At 45.1% G+C, this 22000-nt stretch overlaps 4 protein-coding genes across 4 annotated transcripts in view; 3 read left to right on the forward strand and 1 right to left on the reverse strand.

The window, feature by feature from the left end:
• Nucleotides 1-2095, reverse strand: part of LOC126562830 (27 kDa hemolymph protein-like) — a 105706-nt gene extending 103611 nt beyond the window's left edge. Inside the window, exon 1 of the mRNA XM_050219419.1 lies at nucleotides 2089-2095. Coding sequence (XP_050075376.1) covers nucleotides 2089-2094 — 6 coding nt within the window. The 5' untranslated portion in view covers nucleotide 2095. The remainder of the gene's footprint in view (nucleotides 1-2088) is intronic.
• The window catches only part of LOC126562401 (arrestin homolog), a 413496-nt gene that overhangs the window by 170080 nt on the left and 221416 nt on the right, over nucleotides 1-22000 (forward strand). The window lies entirely within an intron of this gene.
• Nucleotides 1-22000, forward strand: part of LOC126562338 (PDZ and LIM domain protein 3) — a 427281-nt gene that overhangs the window by 119266 nt on the left and 286015 nt on the right. The gene's annotated exons all lie outside the window — the stretch shown is intronic.
• Nucleotides 16279-22000, forward strand: part of LOC126561347 (uncharacterized) — a 34390-nt gene continuing 28668 nt past the window's right edge. The window contains exon 1 of the mRNA XM_050217448.1: nucleotides 16279-19802. Within this exon, the coding sequence (XP_050073405.1) occupies nucleotides 16291-19802 (3512 nt within the window). The 5' untranslated portion in view covers nucleotides 16279-16290. The remainder of the gene's footprint in view (nucleotides 19803-22000) is intronic.

Consider the following 22000-nt stretch of genomic DNA (forward strand, 5'->3'; position numbering starts at 1 on the left):
ATAAAGATTGGGATACAGACTAATTTGGGTTCCGTTGAGGTTTAGTTGCTGCGATGGATTTTTACAGTTCGTTTGTGTGCACCTCCCCGACAAAACATACAAAACAGAGAGAGAGAGAGAGAGAGAGAGAGAGAGAGAGAGAGAGAGACCTTTTGAGCATTAAAAACGGAACATGCAAACGAAAAATCAGCAACAAAGAAGGAACAACAGGGAGAACAATCGCTCGTTTTTGTTGTTGAATGATTACATACGAAACATGAACTACGTAGTCTGCCGTGGTGGGAATCGCGGGTAGGATGAAGCGCGAGAAGTGGTATCTCCGCAAGCATGAGGCGTTTATTCATTCCGATCGCCAAAATGACATTGAAAAAGGTAACGGAAGATCGAAGCTTACGGTTTTTAGTTTCGTTTTCGTGGGCTCGCGTCTGTAGCGTGGTGGGATTGGGGTGGATCTGACGGCTGGCTTGGGTGGTAGATGGTTTCGACTGCGAATGTTTGCCAATTTGCTTGGCGGTTAATGCGTTTGGCTTGGGAGGAGTTGTTGCGACAATAAGAAGGTTAGAAAAATAGTGAATCCGTACCATCGGTTCGCGGTAACGTTGGTGTTTGCCCAATGTACATGGCGTCTGGGTTTGACGAGTCTAGTCTGAACTTGCGATGATAGGGGTATGTGTTGAAAGAAGTCATTAACAAGAGTAATGCGTGTTTTGTTGTCTTGTTTGAGTTCCAAGCGGTAGGAACATCCAAAAAATGTACAAGAATAACCTCTCCAGACTAATTACCCAACTTACGAACTATTCAAACAAAAGGCATCGAATGTTACCGGCAAATATCGACAAATGGCAGCTACAAATTTAACTTTTAACCACAGTAAGCCTCACTGCTATTATAATTAAGTCTTGGTAATCGTAAAGATGACCTACCAGAAATAAACAAGAATTATTTCTGGTTATTATTTTGGCTCTATAACAATTGTTGTCGTTCTTGTTCTGCTTTGCCTAATAGCTGACCTGTAACTTGAATTACACTTAGTGGAACACTCAATCCTGCGTATGGTGGGGAGTCAGTCAATTTCAGCCAAGATTAGTCGAGAACCTAACAGGGCGTGTTGTTGAGTCATGCATGATCTGTTATACCATTTGAACGACCTACGAACGACATAGAAAAAAATGCTTCGGTCTGCTTTACTGACTTGCGTAAATTCGCATTTGATGAACACATTATTACTAATGTCTGCATTAAAAACTAGACTAGTCTTGGAGCCATAAGATTTTTGTTTTTTTTTTTTTTGTTAGGCTTTGACCTAGACGATTAGTTAGGTAAGTTTGTTTAAAATTGTGTTCACTTTTTCCATTATTTTCTTTATCATTTGGCCGGATGCTCTGATATCTTAATCCAAGTTGTACAACGACGAAGGCTGCAGCGGATAATGCCTTGGTTTACCTTATCATTTTCTGCTTCATTTGAAGGGTCATATCTTACTCTGGATGGTGGTTTGAATTTTTCGTTTTTTGTACAGAAGAGGGAAGATCTTTGAAAACTTAAACATGTATCGAGCTTTTGGGTTCTGAGCTCTGTTTAAGTAGGACACCCGGCAAGTTCGGCATCTACTAAGGGAGCTCAATACGTTTTAACACGATCTTACAATCTTTTGCACAGCTTTCTTCTTCGATGAGAGGTGACATTTACTGTTCTTCGCCTATTTTGACAACAGCTGCTTCAAATCTATTAATATTGCTATGACATTATGTACGTTGATTACCAAATTTTATATATATAATGCAGATATAATGCAAACAAATATCAATGGTCGGGTGGGTCATTAAGGCATCATTCTGGACAATCCAGTGGCAAAGGAGGAAGTGGTGGCCAGGCCGGATATCGAATCCCGTCCAGACCTCCTCCACGTATGCAGAACTGATTAGCCGTGGATAAAACGAAGTCAAATAAACTAGAAATGACAGGCCATAATACCCGTCAAGTTTGTAATGCCAATAAGAGGAAGAGAGATTATTAGGACGCTTGATCATGTAATGAAAAATCATTCTTATCTGTTTTTTTCTTCTGTGTAATATATTCGGAAATTACTGCCATCATCTCACGTCCGATATAGTCTACGATCGGACTTAATCTCACTTACTTTAATCTCATTGCAGAGTATCATAAGCAGAAAGTTCCAACTGATCTTTCTTTCCATCTTTTCTTTCTAATTTGACGTTTCTATTTGCAATTAAACCTGCCTTCCAATGTAAATCGCGATGGCGTCAATGTCTAAGCAATCGCCACATCTGCACGAATGCACATTTGTTAGTATGACGTTGCAAATCGATGTCAATGACATCATTGCTTCACTTACATTCATTGCCCACTCTAGTTCAGCTGTGTTAAGCGGTCGTGCTTCAAGTTTTTTTTTTTTTGGTTTAGATCCTGGTCGTGAGGCGTCGAACTGTTGACAAGAGCCTCCCATCACCGTGTGTATGCACACGGATGCAAACACTTGCACTGGCTCGTGCGGAATCAGTGATAAAAGTTGTTACACAGTTGTGTTGTGGAGTGTAAACAAATTGGAAAATCGATCGATAAACATGTTGATTCGTCTAGTCATCATGCTCAAAGATATAAGTTATGTTTTTGTACTATTTTATTATTTCCTTTGTCCAAGATAATGTTATTGATTCAATCTTTTTTCCTTCTCTCTCATTCTAGGTAAGTTGAACACTCTTTCATCAAAACCATTAAGCTTTACCTTTATACATACGTACTTTATGGTAAGATCCTCCAAATTTAACTACTCTAAAAGTTATTTGTAGTATCGAATTACGATTAAACAAACAAAATCAGTTCCTGCTACCTCGAAATCGATCTAGCGTCGTTGGTTGTCTGGCAAATCAATCGACAAGAATGCAGGGAAGGGCAAACTAAGGTCCCTTGATGTATCTTCTCATGATGCAGTGGCAGCAGAGGCGCCAAGATGCAATTTGCAAAGCGCATATCGAATTTGCTTGTAATGTGCAAAGGTTGTGAGAAAGATCTGTTTTTTGCTCGCGTCCTTCATCGGTTGGAAGCTGCTCATCTGTGTGCTGTACTCGGGGGATGATGGGGCACTAAAGCTTTCAAGCTGTGAGCTTTCGTGAGTGGAGCTCTTTTGGGTTTTCTCTCTTTCTCTCTTTCGCTCTCTAAGCACACTCCAGTGAGAGCCTCGTAACGCCTGCATACACCATATGAAAAAGCGCTTAGAAACGCACCGCGCCAAACGATCGCCAAAGCGCCAGTGCAAACCGATCGATCGCCTTTCTCCGGTGGCGAGATTCACGCGCGGACCGATCTCTCGCGCCCCTTTGTTTCGCTCGCTCGCTTTTCTGGCGCGCTCCAAACGACTATGGGTGCATGCGTGAGCGACCGACCCACTCAGTCAGTTTCGGAGGCGCGCTCAGTGAAGACGTATGTCGTCTGCGTCGCGACAGTTCTACGGTTTTTCCAAAGCTTCAAGTTCTTCACCCCCGTTTCTGCGTTTTGGACGCGCGCGCGGTTTTAGGCACTTTTGTTTGCTATTGCCTGTCGAAATTTCCATCGTGACACCGCCTTTTGTGCAAGTATAACGCGCGATCGTCAACCGTCGGAACCGTGTAACCGTTCCCATCGAAAAAAAAAACAACAGTGCTTTCCGTCTAAGTCAGTGTCAGTTGTGTTTCTACTGTGCCTTTTTTTACTGGTCTCAGTTCAGTTGCCTTCCATATAATAACTACACACGAAAAACCTAAATTACAGTTCGTTGTTGCGTTCATATTTGTATGCGCAGCTTTGTAGTAAGCGTCGAGCCATCTACTGCTGCTGCTACAGTGCACCGTGCCCAGTGCTTTCCCTTCCACCGGTTCTTGCCGTACCTCACACCCTCCCTATCGTCTCGGTTACATTTTCGTCGCAAAGTAACAACGCGGGCAGAGTGTACCCAACACCCCCCCGGGGGCATGTTTTGTGAGTTGCGCGCGTGTACGTGTGCTGTTTTTCAGGCTTAAGCTATATCTGTCTCTACCTGTATTTGTATACGCTCGCGACAGCTTTTCCACTTCGCTTTCCACGGTGTGTACAAAACAGTACGAAATCGCATAGTGTGTACGTGAAGTAGTGTTTGTTGCAGTTGCCTCTGTGTGTCTGGTTCTTTATGATCTTCGCTCTTTCGATCAATCAGTCAAGTGGTTCTGTCTTGAGCAACCAGAAGACTTAACAAGAGCGGGATTTTTTTTTTAAATAGTCCACTTTTAGCTAAACTAACATTAAAAAGTTTCATCACATTGGACGGATGGACAAATCGATTACTTTTTTACACATTTCAACGACCATCAAAATTTGTTCAATCCATCCATGAATCGATATGTGTGCATAAAGAATCAAGAAGCAAATTAAATTCGACTGAAAAAGTGAGCAAAAAAGAACGAAACGTCAAATATTGAACAATAGACACAAAGCGACGAACCCAATGGGTAAACATGGACACAGAACCATCACGAAATGAAATGAAAATTGGTAATGCTTGATTGACTCTTCTCGAGTACGGCTTATGTGCAGTAATGTGTCCGTGTGTGTGTGTGTGCTGAGGGGACTGTTTGATTATGTTTGAAGCAAAATCAAACAGCAAAAACGGGCGCTGCTGTTGCTGCACCCTTTCTGGTGTGATATTAGCGTAAATGTTGATGTGTTTGATTCGTGCTTTTTTGTTATTTAGTTTGTGCTTTCCGATGTATAGGAAGCTGTTAGAATCGAGTGCGAGTAGTATTAGTAGTAACGTTATCGCGAACGTGCGCGTTTGCGTAAGTTTGAGCGAGCCCCGAGGTGCGAAAACTCTGGCGGCGAGCTTTTTTTAATATTTATGAATACGTTACCAACATCCCTTGAGAAGTTAACGGTGGGGCTGGAATCTGGTTGTAATGGATACTCGGGTGCCAATACAACACCATCCAGGAAACCCAGACAATCCCTCGGTGCTTTGTCGCAGCTGCTTGCGTTGCGGTGGGAGGACAGCGCACGCCAGCGGCTCCATCTCTTTTTTCTTCAGTTCCAGCTACTTGCTGGCTGCTGTTTTCCTGGACCGAATGAGAAACCCCCTCCCCAATTACACCAAGTGTTCTGTCCGTGTTTCCATTCGATCCGGTTTCGAATCTAGTGACAGGCGAGGCTCGCCCCGGACCTGGGTGTGTTTGTACCCCGTAGCAGACCGGGCCAAGAGCAGAACCTCTACTGGAGGGAACAGTCACTAAGTAAGCTTCAGCCAGGGATAGTAAGAAAGGAAGAAAACACTCACATACACGCCACTCTCGCAATGTACAGCGAGCTAGCCTTTTTGGTAGAGTAAAATTTCTTCAACGCGGTGTCTCGTCTTGAAACGGCATCATACCGCTGGTGAAAAACTGACCAAACATACGCGCTTATGATGGACAAGGCACCCTTTAATAAGTGACGGCAGCAGCGAGGCAAACGTTCACAACACCACCACCCAGCGCTCGCCACCCGGTTCCATGGAAGCTTCCATTTGTTTCCATTTGTACGGCTGCGGCGTGGTATTTATGTATGTGCGCCTTCTAAATGTGATCGCGTCTCTGTGGTGGTGATTTGGTTGGGCCAGCATGATGTGAAGCTCGCATGATTAACGGTGCAAAGACCGTCGGGTGTAAATGAGAACCAAAACCATCAAACCGCCTGTCTGGCTGTCGGGTTCGATCGGGTTGAGCGGAGTGAAAAATGAATTGAACGAGACAGAACGGTGACAAACGGGAGGATGGCAAGCAGGCAAGCTGCCAGCTCCATTCTGCTTAATGCTTCACGAAACTCCGTGTGCGCAAGTGTTCGTCTCTTCCTCATCAGCATAAACTGTGCCGTGGGTTCAGGACGGGAATATGCATACCCTGCCCGAGAAAGTATGCTAAGGCTAAGGCTTCGGTAAGGCGGAATGTATCCAAACGTCGTCTCCAAAGATGGTGAGGCCTGTGTGCACATTTCCTTGTTTTTTTTTTTAGCGTTCGTTCGCTTTAATGCCTTCATTGAGGATCGGTTTTTTGAGACGAATCAAACATTTTTGCCGGGTTGACCTTCAAGACCTACGATTGCTGGAGAATCGCGATGAGTTGGATGTTTCGCTTCGTCTCTACCATCTTCCTATGTACATGCCGCCCATCCCCCGCACACCGAGATTGGGGCGAGCTGTTTCATTAATCAATCATTAGCTGTGGAATCGGTTGGCTGCCCGTTTTGCGATTTCTCGTTTTGTTCTCCGTCAGTGTTCATCCAACATACATACGGGAAAACCGCAGATAAATTCAGGCAGCCGTGTTGCCGTTGCGAGGCGTGTTGTAGGCTGATGTTGGCGAAAACGTCATTTTGCAACAACTGACCGTGTCGTTGTTTGCTGGGTTGCTTTTAGTTATGTAACCGATTATTTTGCCATTTCTAATGCGGAATTGAGTGAATCTATTCCCTGGGTATGATGTTAAGTTGGATGACGAGAAAAGTATTATTCAGACAGTGTTTTTATCATAAATATAAGTATTTAATTCATCGGAAAAGTGAATTTTTTCAAGTAACATTTGTTGAGTAGCTTCTCCAATGCTTTTTTCCCAAATAAAAGCAAAAGTAATTATCTTCGTTGCCCTAAAGATACCGGCTGAATTAAACCGCCTTTTTTTCGTTTCTCACCATATGTAATGCCTATGTCGGCCTCGAGCTTTCTCCCTACTACCTTCTCACTAGTACCACCGGCAGCGGTACACCCTTGGTTAAAGCATCGATGCGTCTTTCGCGATATGTGACATGATTTTTAATGCGTTCCACTGCGTGTACTGACTGACCGCATTGTACGGCGTATGCCCATCCAACGCAACGAACCGGCCGCTAGTCATCATGTGCCATTCAACTTTGGGTGCCCTAAACAAATGCCACCCTCTCGCAGAAAACAACCCGCTTTTGCTGGATATGTGAGAGACGATTTTGTAATACTGTAAACTCCACCTATGCGACAGGTTGTGTGAGTGTTTGTCGTGTCCATTTGCTGGCTCTAATGCTTTCGATTAGCCTTCGATGGTCGCAAAATTTTCTGTCCATGCAAAGAATGCCCAACGGCATTGGTAAACTGGTCAATAAAAGAATAAAAATTTCCCTTTAAAGTATAGTCCCACAAGAGACCCGGGCGCGCGCTCACCCGCCTCGCCAAGGTTATTTATTCCTTCGTGGGCTAACCAAACGACCATCGCCGCTGCAGTGGTAGGCATATGTTTATGTATGTCTGTGGTTAAAGATTTATTTTTATTGCACCGCCGGATGTGTGCATTTTTATTGTACTTTCCATATTACCATATGACAATATCGAACGGCCTAGGCGGATGTGGGAACATTGGTTGAATTTATTTCTTTTCTAAGTGGTAGAAAACAAAAGCAAACACAAAAAGACGAGGCAGACAAATGTCCGGATGTAATGCTTCTTCAATAGCAGTTGATTTTATGCAAAATGAGTGAAGAAATTATTAGTAGCTTGTTTGAAAAATGTTTGACTTTTCTCTTCAATAATTGTTATTTTCCGTATTACAACTTTACCCCAGAAGCATGAAACCTTTGCGTGATTTCTTCGTACAATTCTCACGCCTTCCGGAAACATGAACCTTTCTCGTTCGAACATGTAAATACCGCATCCCACGTTTTGTTTTTCCATGTTTACCCCATCGTAGAAAGAAAGCACTGCACGATAATTACAAACGATTTGTGTGCCGTTCAGTGGCACAAAGTGCACTTTAACTTCCATTCGGTCTTCAACAACCGTTAGCTTGTTCTGATGATGGCTTGATAAAGAGTGAAACCTTTCAGGTTCGCCCTGCACCAAGTATTTTAATGTATAACGCAATTTAAGACTGAATGTATCGAGTAAGGAAGGGATGGGGGATCATTTTCCAACCTCACAGCCGCCCATATCAACGTGATCGCACGCCAGTCTGTCCGTGTGATGATGATTAGTGATGGAATGTATCGTTTGCAATGCGCATCGAATGCGAACGCTTCGTGTGCTCATCCCGGTACCCCTCAACGTGATCTATCGCAAAACAAAAAAAAAAGGAAGAAACCCTCCGAGAGAGTTATTAACGCACTGCTTACCTCCCCACCTTGGGGGGGAGAGATCAGCAACATCAGCTCAATTACCCCGTTGGTCAGTTCTCTGCTACACGGGGTGTGTGCACGGGTTTAAAATTGCAATCAAAACGATATTTTTATTTGCCCATTAGCTCCGCGCATCGACACCCATTAATGGCCACCAAGCGGGCGTCCCTAGGTGCAGATGGCAATGTCGCGGCCCGTGCCATATCGTTCGTGACCACCCGTGGGATACACATTGACGATAGCTCATGACTAACACGACGGGAACGCGTGAACGTCAGAAGGGTGAAGCTTTGCTGACGGGTTGCATGCATTTTTTGAAGCGCACAGCGCACAGGGATTACGAGGATCACAAGGAAGCTAGCGGATGTTAGAAATGAGTAAAAGAGGCTCATGTTTTTATATTTTATAGTTTTAAATATTTGTTATTTAAATTTCAATTTGGAACTCATTATTTGTTCTCAATATTTGGAACTCAAAATTCTGAGAAATTAAGTGTACTTTATGTCATAGCATGCACTGTAAGCTGGATGCTCAATACATTTCCGTCTCCAATACGATCATGTTGGTGCGAAATTCGCTGGCTTAATACATGCAAAATGGGACTAAACAAACCTTCTAACAGCTACACACGGTTTATAAATGTTAGTAAAATGTCGATTCGATCGCGCTCTCCTACATCTGAACCTCTGCTGCCGTTCGGTGGGGTTCCAACCGTTGGACCACCGCACCAATCGTATTATAAGTAAATTACACTTATTGCAGAAACACCACACCCTTCGCGGTAGAAACATTCGAAGCACCAAAGGCCACCACTAGAGGAACAGTGACTACCAACACACGCTCGCTCACCAAAGGGATCGCTCGTGGACACGCTGGCAGACGCATGAGCTGCGTGTTTAATATTTTTTGGTGTAAATTGTTCCCCCTTTTTGTATTTTTCGATGTGTTGCAGCGTATTTTCCTATATATATGCAACTACGTACGTACGGCTTGTGGTGAATGCTGGCTAATTAGTAAACTACTCGTTCGATTACGGGCGCGATATCACAATGCGTTTGAATTTAAATTTCTAACCCATCATAGGCACCACAACTGCTGATGTCTTTGAACTCTTTTTTGTTGGAAGTCTAACTGTGTAGGGTTCGGAAAAGGGTAAGATGTATTCCACTCACCACCCCCAACTGTAACAACGTCAGTCAGACACACAAAAAGGCAGCAGCACTAGGAGTTCCTTCAAGCAATTTGCGATTTTGTTCGCAATTCAGCTTCCGGTGGTGCGATTCGCTTCCTTTCACTGTGTGTTGGTCGATGCAAGTCGGCGAATTGCGCGCCATTTGCATTTGAGCACTGTGCATAATTGTAGATTTCACAGCAACTGGGGGGAATTTGTGTAAATTCCTTCAGAAACAAAATGGAAGCTTTTATAGCAAAATGAGGGTGGCTTTTTAGTAACAGATTATTCAAAATTAAATATAAAATATTAACAATAGTCATTGTTTTTTCTCCAAAAACATGCATTGTCTTAAAAATCTAGACATTTGTTTTGTTATCTTAAAAAATCTCAAATCCTCCATACCACCTGTTGGTAATGTTTACAAAAATTAATCTTCATTTACTAAAATATCTTTCCTTTGTCCTCATTCATGGCGTACCGCGCGAAACTGATCGCAATATTCACAATTGCAGTTACGAAAGAAAATAAGTCCAGTACGACAATCGAGCAAGAAAATTCCACTGTAAAAGAAAAATGAGGACATTCGCACAATCAGTCCATAGATCGAAGGAACGCTAACGATGTATCTATAAAGCTGTAAAGAAAGGGAAAATGGTTAAATAGTTTGTGCAAAGCGTGCTGCTGCAGTTCTGCTCCGCGCGCAGAAAAACGCCCTTCCGGCGGGAAACAGGCCAGCGACTCTGAAGGGTTGCTCGATTTATGCTTTTGCGTTTGTGGTGGATACAATGTTGCAAATCGATTGGTTGAGTAAATTTCACCCATTTCGTGGTGTGGTACGCTCGTTGATGGTTGTAGCCCGGTCGCGAAATATCGAGCTTGCGGAATTGTTAAAGATTGTCACCTAGATAGTGGAGGGTTTGTTTAAGGGGTGGCAACAAAAAAAAAAAAATACTGCACACACGTTAGTTGCTAGTTAATGCATTAGTGACGAGGATAGTTAAGTGTTCGATTAAGTTGATTCTTGCTTAAGCGACGGAGCGCGAGAGATTGCATGAGATGATCGTTGGAGTAGGATGGCATAATATGAAAGTCATTACCCACATCCCCAGCCTTTATTTACCTTTTCCCGTGTACGGCTCGGCTCGAAGGTGGTTCGCAGTGAAATCAATTAGCATAAATCTAATGAATGTTAGAATTTTCTCTTTTCACTCCACCTCATGCGCTTGATGGCAGAGTCGTTTTGTGGGATGTGTTTGTATTTAAAGGCTTTAGTGGCAAACCCTCACCCTTTTTTTGCGTCAAACGGTGATCATGTGCGTATTGCTGCCGTGTCGCTTTGTGCACGGTCTCCTGACCTAACCAACAAGCTCTGCTGGCGACCGGACTAGGGTGGTTGGAATGAGGCCTTTACGGGACGGCTTTCAGTAAACCGAGCCTCTCTATTTGCTGCTATTGGTGTAGAAAGTTCGTACCAGAGAAGCCGGGTCGTGTTTCGCGATTATCCTTGAGCGCATGGCGTACAGACAGAACTGTACGGCTGTTTGTGATCGTGAGCTTGTAGCTATTTGCATTTTATCGGTGTTGGTGCTCGCTCGCTATTCAATCGAGGAAGTGAGTGGCAGACAACCCGGGCACAAACAGCTGATTTGCTGTAACCGTGCACACTGGCAAGGAAAAAAAAAGGCATCATAACAGCAGAACTATCTGAGCTGTAGCACTCGCATTGGCTGGCGGGTTGGAACAACTTCATAATACGCACGCCACTCGGTAGACAAAAAGTATATGACACTCGGGTGACGATTTTTGGTTGTGGCGATTTAATGCCTTTTTTCATACCTACGTTTACGGGCCATTAAGTTATTACCCGTTGGGACCGAACCGGCGCTACGGAGTCGCGTCTTTGTAGCGGGGGTTGTGTGCGATTTGGGTGCGATTTCAAGGTTAAATACGTAGCCAAACTGGACGGGCAGGACTGGACCAAGCTTGGTTGAGTTGACAGTGGCAAGGCAGTCAGTACGAGCCTTCTTTTTTTGTGCTGTTCATGCCTTGGTTGATGTCCCAGCACACGTACGTACGGTTGATAAGCGTCCCCTGCCATCCTCGAACGCAACCGAGGCATTCGTTCGGGTTGAATAATATCTTTCCAGACTAATGAATGTCTTGTGTCACATTGTGAAATAATATTGTGCTTCAACCTGGATGTACTATGAGTTTCAAGCTGATAAACTGGAGGAAAAAACAAGAATTGTTGTTTACAGGGAGTTTTGTTTAGGTTTCTTCAACGATATTCTGATAACTTTTATATGCTTTTTGATGTCCAATATCTTGTTAAGCTAAAGTTATTGAACGTTCTTTTTCCAATATCTTAGACACATTCAAAGCTCTCAACTTAACGTATGATTTCCCACCTCACCAAAGCTAAAGGCGCGTGCGACTCATACGTTTGCGAGAGAGAAAAAGGAAACAAAACCGACGCATAAACGTTTGACTTAATGTGCACCTAACACTCCCAGGTTGCATTCGATTATCATTCCGGTAGCAATGAGTAGACATAGTAGGGGGGAGAGGTGCTCAACTGCAGAGCGAAAAAAAAATGTCACAGAAAAACGAGAACCACTTCTCGGCGACACCACCAACAAAGCTTCTAGCTTCTCCTCTGCATTTGCACTGGGACAAGTTTTTATGAGTCAACCGTCGGTTTTTACCGATATGCCGGTTGACTTCGCTGCCAGCAACAAATTAATCCTAACCACCGCACTACCGCTCCAAGTCTACCCCATTTCTTGCACCCCACTATCAAAACAACTGCGATCTTATGCAAATCAGTGTAATCTTGATTGTTCCTCACCACCGCAACCTCAGCCACAGAACCATTTGTTGTCGGCTGTTATGCTAATGATTACTGTTAGCGATGTGCGAGATCCACACCATTCGTCAAATGTACGCCAGAACGCATCGATTTCCCTTTTGGGCACGTCCCTAGTGCGTGTGGTTCTTGATTGTTGTTTGGAAAGAAAATGATTAGTTTGACTATTCCATGGCGAAGAGATATAATTTTTATTACTTCTTTTCATTACGCACCTAATGCCTATGAAACCAGTATTAAATCTCCACTATTACTTCTTCCTGTGAAGACAAAATAAACTTCACTTTAGGGATCTCTCGCTCTCTCTCTCGATCAACGACACGATCAGAAAAATTCGCAATATTCCCTGGAAAGTGATCGCAAACGTCAAACGAGACACACCATTACTTCGGTTGTGTTTGTGCGCGGCGGTGTATAGCTTCGACTCACACATTTTCGCACACAAACACACATGCACCCCATGCCGCCTGGTGTTTCTGTGCTGCGGTAATATATGGGACGAAAAGTTTGCCAACCGCGCTCTTGGTTACCCTCCAATATTGGCAAGGTTTCCACTCGCCAGAGTCAGCACACATATCGGTAGCGGCGTTTGGCTTCTGGGGTTCTTCCACATTTTGTCTCACTGAACCTCACTTCGTCGATGTTGTTGCAGTGCTGTTGGGTTTTGATGAAGTTGGGTGCCAACAACCAGAAGGGTGGAAGTATGAAACTGTTTCAAGGTCACTGTGCTCACTGGAATCGATTGTACCTAAGGGGGTGGGTGCAGAGGCACTGATTTTTAGTCGCTCGAACTCGTGTCTATCGTTCAACCCTTACCGCGACGATGGACCTACGGCCGTCGCACCTACCAATGTTTCCTGTCCGTCACATTTCGCGATTTCACCAAACGCTACGACGGGGGTGGTAACGTACCTCTGGGGGTTGATGTTTAACAAGAAAAGCATAGTTCATGATTGAGGTTTTTCCACCTTTTTTTAATGTACAAAATTGGTGTTTTTCTTTTTGATATACAATTTGCTGTTAGATGTTTACAAATTTATTGGAGTTTTTCACGATTTTGGTCCATGGTTTTGAATGGAATTGTACATTTGGAGGTAATATTGCTGCTAGATGTCATCGAAAACATCAGCATTTTTTTTTTTTTTCTTGCTAAAGTCTATTTACTTTTCCCAAGTGAAGTCATCATTTATTTATTTTCATTACCTAAATTTTAATTTAAAAATTAAAAAAAAACGTTTTTATTTTACACTCTTTTTTAAATTGTCAAATAATTAAATAATAAGGCCTGCCGCAATCCAAGACATTGCCGAAACCTAAGCATTTCTCATGGTTTACTCTTGATCACGTAAACGTCCATGTAAACCTCATCCTCCAACACTGATTATCTGCATTTGCAGGTATGTTTCAGTTTTGAGCACATTCATATGCTGCTCGGTAACGCATCTTGCGACATCTGTAGGTTTCGCTCCGAAAGACTTTTCGTGAACAGTCTTCTATCGGTTGTTGCATCGATTTTTTTCATCGCTTAAATCAAATGCACCGTGACATGCTGTGTGGAGGGGTTTGACCTGATGCGATGGTGGTGCGCGTACGCCGTGAAAATCTTTTCGGACCTCCGTGCCCCCACCCCACAATACCCCCGTTGGTAGATGACCTGCTGAAGGTTTTTTTTCCAGCCATCTTAAATTGGCTAACCTCGGGCGTTGAATGCACACACGCGTGCACCAAACTCACAAGCGGCTAATCGTTCGGCACCGATTGAACCTACCGGGCTTGCTGCAGGCAATGCCGAGGTGTAGACAAAAAGACTCGAAAAGACTCGAATAGGTGATCGATTTTTGGCTAACGGTGTTGGTGTTTTGTAGAGTATAATTTGATGTTTCGAATATTTCGCATCGCTAGCAAACAAGTGGTTGGATTGTTTGTGGTGTTGCATATTTACAAAATTATTGACATCCAGCAAGAAACACACGAAAGCAACAGTTTTCCCCCCCAACGCTTTTTGGTAAACCGTCGCAATCCGTCGCGCGATCGGGTGGCGCTCCGTTGGGCTCAACTATTTCGTTCGCGTCGGTAATGTTTACTTTTCACGCTTAAGTGCAATAGTGAAGGGTGAGCCGTACCGGCAGCGGTTTGCCGTCTGCGCTCTTGCTGGTAATCCCATGGCCAGCAATAACGATTGCGGGCGAAACCGTCGCTCGATCGATATTGCATCGCGCTCTGTATGTTGGCGGTGGCAGGAAGAAGCAACCGCGATGTAGTGTAGCATTGCAATGCCAAATCGGACCACTACCAGGGTTAATAAATGACTGGCGGAACGCAGTGTGTTGTGTGCGCGTGTGTAGGGTGGGGATGTTGAGTCGGTAGAACTCATCGCCGGAATACTAAGTACACGACGAATCACAAATCGGGGTTTCACTTGATCACGCGGGGCACACGTTTTTTCTTCGTGCACGATGCGGTAGGCATTTTGGGAAGGCAATGCACGGTACCAATTATATCGCACCGATAGGCAAATAATGGCATCCCAGCGAACGGCTGTGCGTTGAGCCGTCTGCACAAATCATCCGTGCGGTGACTGATATTTGTGTAGTGGCAATGGTGAACAGTTGGCATTATTTCATAAATTATCAACAATTACTTAATTTTTCGCTTTCCTTACGACATCCTCTTGCATCTTATTCTCTTTTTTGATATTTGAGGGTACTAAAAAGAACACAACATTCGTGGAAAGCTAAGAAAATTAAAAGAATAACTAGGATTTATAATATTAATTCATCTTTTCATTAAGCTAAATTTCATACAAAATTGAATGCAAAATTGATGCAACAATCTTGAACCTTGTCCACCTCAACTAGTCGCCCATAAAACGTAGAAATTATCGTTTTGGTAATAACACGATAATCGCGAGCAGTGGTTGCTGAATTTCAACTAACACGTCTGCGTTGGAGGATCACACAATGCTTGAGGCGCACCCACAACTGCCTGGGCGCCATCGTGCTGGCAATCTGTACTGTTAGATGGTGTCACGTAATTAGTAATGTTAGATAATTTTTGGCAATTGAGCACACACTCCCCAAAGCCCCGGAGTCCGTTGACATGGTGGGATCAGCGAGTTTTATGTTCAAAAAATTGCGGATGAATGAATTTTAACCGATGTTGGAGGTAGTACTGCTGCTTCGGATCCATCGACAATGTTGAATACCAATTTCTTTCCTCGAACACTCGAGTCTATATTTAGATTTAACGCATTTGAACACACACACACAGACTTCGGTACTTAAATGCACATAAAAGTAGGTTGATAGTTGTAGGATGTAATTCAACGTATATGAGCCGAATGGAAGGTTACTTGGAGTTGCAAAAATAGGTTTACAGCGCAACACGTACACACTATGCGATCGGTTGTTAAAGTGCCTTGCGGGCAACGAATCTCTAACGTGTTTTATTTCTCCCAATTATGTGCAACAGAACCCACATTAACATCATCAAGATCTTTGTATTAAAGAGAGAGAAAAAAGTGAAGTGTGATAAATTTGCAACGACGATAAGCGACGAACCCCCCCGTAACCGTAAGCTCAACCTTCGCTACTCGCTATCTGTGCTGGCCATCAAAGTGAAGTACAATCCTGAAGCAGTAAGGCTTTCAGCGGCATTCGTGATACGGATCCTGTAACCATCTTGCCATTAGCCGTAGTTCCTGCAAGGAATTGCCCCTTTGTTCCTAGTGTTTTTTTTTTGGGTGTGCGTGTGTATTGTTAGTGCAAAATTTTAGCGGTCGTGTGCATTGCAAAAGAAAGGGAAATTTAAAAAAGAAAAACAAATCGGTGATCATCTTTATAACATCAGTGCAACATAATTCCATTTGAACGATTCGTACCAATCGTGACCGTTTCAAATGTGACTGATTCTATGAGTACTGCTACGTGCCAATCGGAGCGGATGAAGGAGTGTAATTTTGCTCGGAATTACGCCATACCGTCCAGAGAGTGAATAGAATAGTGTGCATTAAGTACAGTGTTCGTGTGTCGTGTCGTTGGGCGCAGGCCTGTTCGAAGATAACAATTTGATTAAAGGAACACGCTAAAATCGTCCACATACATACACACACATCATGTCGGCAATGCCGGTCGTCTGGTGTTCGGATCCGAACTCTTCGGAAAAGAAGCAACCGTTCGCGCTGCAGGGCATTCAGCTGCAGGGCAACATCACCGAGAAGCATGTGCTCGCGATGAAGGAGCTGATCAACGCCGCTTCGGAAGGTCGTCTGCTGCTACCTACCGACGGTGCCATTGTCCTGCTCGACTGTGGGCTCAGCATCGGCAGCATGGTGATCGAGGGCAAGGCGGGTAAGGAGGTCGCTGCAGCAGCCGCAACCGCCACCACCACTGCGTCCACAGAAAAAGGCGATGCTACCGGTAATCATAAATCAATTCTGCCCTACCGTCCTGCCGCGGCCAATAATTGTGAACCGTCGCCGGTCGACGGGGGAGACTGTAATAATCATAATAGTAGCAGTAGCAGTAGCGATGAGTCTGATAGAATAGCCACTAGTGATAGGCAGCGGCGGCTGGAAGCAGCCGAGAAGCTGCGCGTCATGCTGGAACGGCAGCTTGACGGGGGGGACATTGATCCGGATCAGCCAAATGCAACGGTATCTCATCGGGAGGCGGATGATGATCGAGGCAGAGAGGGTGAAAATCTAGACAATCGTTTGGGTGCTGTTGAACGGGAGATTGATTTTCCAATCGAAGAAGAAGCTGCTGCAAAGCAGACACATTCAGCCGAGCTTGATGTGGACGGTGAGGAGGAGGATGAGGAAGAAAATGGATGCGAAGAACCCGGTGCGGTGGAGCGGATGGGTTCTTCCTTAGGAGGGGCAGGGCCCGAACTCCTGTACGAATTTTTGTGCTGTGCCAAATGTATGAACGATCCGTCGTCCAGCTGCTCCAACATGCCAAGTCATCGAACACGCAGCCTAACAGCGCTCAACAACAGTTCCAAGCTGTTGTCGCGCGTATTAAACGGCCGAGCAAAGGCGCGGCTATACTGCGATCCCGTTTATAGCATTTCCAATTTGTACTTCAAACGCTTCATCAATTACAAAATCACCAAAAGCCGACGGCCGGTGATACGCAAAAGTTCAAGCCGTAGCGATCGTTCTGCTGGTGCGGGAGGAGGAGACTCGCCTGGAGGAGTCAGTGCCGCTCCAGATGGGGGTGGTGGAGCTGGTGGCAAGAAGAAGCATTATGCCGAAGGGTGTCCGGTGTACGCGACCGTAAACAAGAAGTTGAAGTTAAAGTCACGTCTGGATGCACTACGACGCAGTGGTCACATGAAGGAGGGCAGTCTCGGTGCGAGAAGAATGCGCGTCGAGCGCGCCAATCATAGTGATGCTACACGGCAGCCGGCAAAAAGGTTAGAAAAGCAGGAAATTGCACCGGATGCTGCCAGTCCGTTGCCGGAAATTTTCATCACTGGTACATCCGGATCACCGGCGAAGGTGTTGGGTAGCTCCAGTAGGAAGACAAGTTTTGACTCCACTTGCACAGTTAGTTCGATGGATTCGGGCTTCATCGATCAGCAGCAACGGCAGCAGCTAAAGCAACAGCTACAACAACTACAGCAGCTGAAAGGGTGCTCCGGTAGCCCGCAGGAGGAACAGCCGCAGGGCGGTATTAATGCCAGTGAGCAGGAGGAAGACGATGGTAGCGATCGATTGAATGATCTGTCGCGTGTACAGATCAAAGAGTGTCTAGTGACACAGTCGCGCAATCGGCGCAAGTCATACGAAGAGTTTAAGTCCCTCTTCCGGCAGGAAGCAGCGCCGGGTGCGGATGCTGTCGTTGTTGGGCACGCTGGACGCGCCAACAACACGGCCGGATTGCCATTGCCGAGTGTGGATGAGAAGGAAAGCGTTAAGGCGAGACGCAAGTCATACGAGGAGTTTAAGGCGTTAGTCAAAATTTGTGATACTAGCTTTAGCAGTTTGAAAACGACGGCCGAGGAGGAGCCGGAAAGGGAGCAGAAAGAAGGAGAAAGACCTGAGCAAGACACGAGGACACGAAAATCGGCAACATTACCTGCCTCACCATCGATCAACAACAGCGTCGGGAATCTGTTCAAGATGAAGCGTAAAAATTCGCGACGACTCAGCCTGAAGAAACCTTCCTCGGTGGGCGGTAATGGTGGAGACATCCAGCGATCCGAGTCGAGCCGGGAGGTGGTAAAGGGTAGCACCATTTATGACATTCTTCGCAGCGATCGGAAATCGTCGGTATCGAGTCCACTGATCAAGGATCTCGGACAGCTGGCGCTCACCCGAACGGCAGATGAAATTTATAGGAAAAACTATAAAATCTACGACAAACTGATCTCGTACGGGAGTAAAGCCTACAAGCGATATGACAAATACATGACGTACGGCACTATATACGAGATTCTGCATCGTAAGTCAGACGCCGCGGAAGACGTTTTTCTGCGAAAGCGCGCTCTTTCGGAGAAGTACGCCAAGCGAAAGGTTGGAACTGCTTCACACTACGGTTCGGTAAAGTTGGGCACAATCTATGACATTTTGCAAGGCAAACATCAGCAACTGCAACAGATTGATGCTAGCGCACGGAAGAAGTCTGCACCGGGACTGGACGAAACACCGCCCCCGACGCTTTCCACAATTTACGACATCATTCACTCGAAGAAAGCTGCCGATCCTTCGTCACCTAAGGACAAAACGGGCAAGAATCGATTTTTGGTGAAGAAAATCACCGAAGAAGAGCTGCATCTGAGCAACGAAAATAACCGCAACGAGCTAAATCTGGCCACCGGGACGGGCACTTCCAAAGCATCGCTCGATGGAAGCAGCTCACCGAAGGCCGCTGATGATGCTACTGCTGACGGTGTACCACCGTCTCCCGACTATACGATCCCCAAATCAATGGGACAAGCTAGGAAGCCTGCACGTACGCGTCGCTTCTCGAATATTCTCTCGTACAGCTCGCATTCTGCTTCACCCAAAACATCGAGTGCTGTGGCCACTCTGACACCAGCAACAATCGAAGAACCTCGCCTAGATAATCCACGGCTAAAGCAGATCGCGGCTAGTGATGAGGACCTGTACAAAAGTGCCACGGCAAAGCTGCGAGCCGCTCAGCAGCAGGTACAGCGCCATCAACTGTCAGTGGATGAGCTGTACGCACGGATCGGCAAGCTGCGAAAATCGGCCACCGTCTCTTCGGCCCTTTGCACCAAAATCGATGAAGTTGTCGGTGATGAAGGGGGCGAAGCACAGGTTACGGACCCTATCAAAGTGTTGGAACCTCTGCAACCTACTAGACAACGGCATCAGCTTAACGTGCCAGGTCGACGAGAGTTTGGCCCGGCGGATGAACTTCAACCCGGGGCGATCTTTAAATCGAACTCGCTTGATATGCTCGCGCCCAAAAAGTTGTCCAGAACGGCACGTTGGAGCAAACATATGCACGATGCTGCCAACGGGCTGAGCGGTCCCATCCGCAAACTGTCGCCATTGATAATGCCGATGAAGCGGAGTAGTGGGTTAGGCGAGCAAAAGAAGAGCACCCGACGGCTGTCCGAGTTCACGCGAGGTGAATTTCTCAACGAGAAACCGTAAGTATAGTTAATACTGATTAAATATCTCTTCGGTATTGATACATTACAGGAAGACGCATAGGATATTTTATATACCAATGGAGGCGCATGGTCCTTCTTAAACAAACATTTGAATGGTAGAACACGATAAATTATTTATTAAATATTCTGCTGCAGCAATCAAATAATAGAATGCAGTAAAGACGCTCAATATAGGTGCTGCATGTAGCATGCTAAACGAATGGTGGCCTCGAAACAAAGTATTCTTCAAATCCTTTTCTTGTTTCTCCGCATGAATTTGAACGTCAATTTATTCTGCTTTTAGGCTATTTTAAGAACTCTAGAACGTTCAAATGCATAATCTTCGCAAACGGCCGGACTATGACCTTTTCGGAGATGTAAAACTTGCAAAACCACTAATTGCAGGTATGTCGGAAAGCTCTGCAGTGCATTCAACTTAAACGCTTAAATTCACTGCAGGGGTGCGTTGCGATTCAGCGCACACTACCTGCACCGTGTTCATCCAATCTTCACACAAAATAAATATGAATAATGCACTCGCCTCGAGAGGCGTTTCCTTCCACAACTTCCCGCGAGCCAGAATCGTAAATATACGCTCCAAAACGAAATGAAAAGTTATTACTCTTCTGCTTGGCTTGAAAAGGCTTGAAAATTTAAAAATAATCCCGTAGGCAATGGCCATCTTCTTCATGTCCTGCTTTTTTGCTGTGTTCGTTCGTAGCAGCTAACATTGGGCCCTTGAAATGTGCAGTCCCTCCTCCCGGGGCGAAATCGTAATTTTGGGCAAGGATATTGATATTTTTAAAACCAAAGTTCTGCAAGAGTCTGACACAAAACCACTCTGCCAGGGTTCGATCGTTTTTGGGCTGTATTCTCATGACGTCGCGACTTAAGGTTCGAACAGTGCGCCCCCGAGGGTGAACAAGCAAAGAAGAAAACGCAGAAACCAAAAACCACAAGAACCATAATAAGTGGGACATTGAGCGAAAAGATGCGAAAAGTCGCAAACTCACGATCGTGTGTTGCCAAGCGAGAGTAGCAGAACTTCGTGTGACTTTTTGGTGCGCGCGAGTTGTTAAATATTAATTTTCTGAGAAGGGATAAAACATGATCTTGGCCCTGGTTGTCTGCCTTTCATGGGCAAAACGCACCCGGTTCGGCCTTGCCTTGGATGGCGATGATGGGGCGGGGGAAAGGGGCTGGCCGAAAAGAGGCTCGCGTCAAAAAGTACGAAAAAACGTTTTTTAACGTTCTTTCTTTCCCTCATTCGGTAGGACAACAGTCTGGCAGTCCTTTGGTTGGGTCTTTCGATTCTTCTTGTACGGAATAACCCGAAAAAGTCTTCGGGACACATTTTACTTCCAGTTCTGCGTGTCTGTCTCGGTATGCAAGTAGATATTTATATCGCAAGCTGCTTTAGTGCAAGCTTTTCGGTAGGAAACAGGTTTTTCCCTCAAACCCCAAACGCTTGAGGGGTTTCCCGCAACAACTGTACCTTGGCAACCCCTAGGTGAGGAGAAGCCTTCCCGTGTGTTTGCACTCATTTAGCGTTTCTTTACCGATAGGGGTGGTTGTGTTGTTTTTCTTGCCGCGAGTGCACTCAACTGCACACCCAACTGCAAAGTGTATCCCAGCACAATCACCTGGAATGGCAGTGGCTGTTGTCCTCCGTGGTGTTGTTTCGATTGTTCGATTATTTAACTGCAGGAAGCAAAGCCCAACGATCAGTTGTGCCGAATGTGAGAACCAACACAAAGCGAAAAAAACGCAATCATGACCTTTCTTGGGCTGTAAATGCGTTTAATGTTCCCCCGGGGTTGCACCTTGCACAGGGAATATCCGTACGGAAATGGAAATTCTCCATCAGCAGTCGTCGGCTGATCATCAATTCGTCAAGGACTTCGTAATAATGTGCCACAGGGTGGGCGAAGTGCTTTTTTTCTTAATTTTAGTATGTTTTCTTTAGTTTGGCTAATGATAAACGATCAATTTTAAACCTCCGCTACAAAAATATGACAATCAGTTTGTTGTATTGTTTCCTTTTGTTGCTTATGTTGTGGTAATTTTGGAAACTTTTCAAGGGAAAGCATTTTTCACCCACCAGGCGGCGTAGGTTTTTGTTTCTTGCAATGTACGTACATCCTATAGACAGCACCTTCCCTGATCAACAAATCGTGTGAGTGTTGATTGCAACA

The sequence above is a fragment of the Anopheles maculipalpis genome, chromosome 3RL (assembly GCF_943734695.1).
Source record: "Anopheles maculipalpis chromosome 3RL, idAnoMacuDA_375_x, whole genome shotgun sequence".
Taxonomy (NCBI): Eukaryota; Metazoa; Arthropoda; class Insecta; order Diptera; family Culicidae; genus Anopheles; species Anopheles maculipalpis.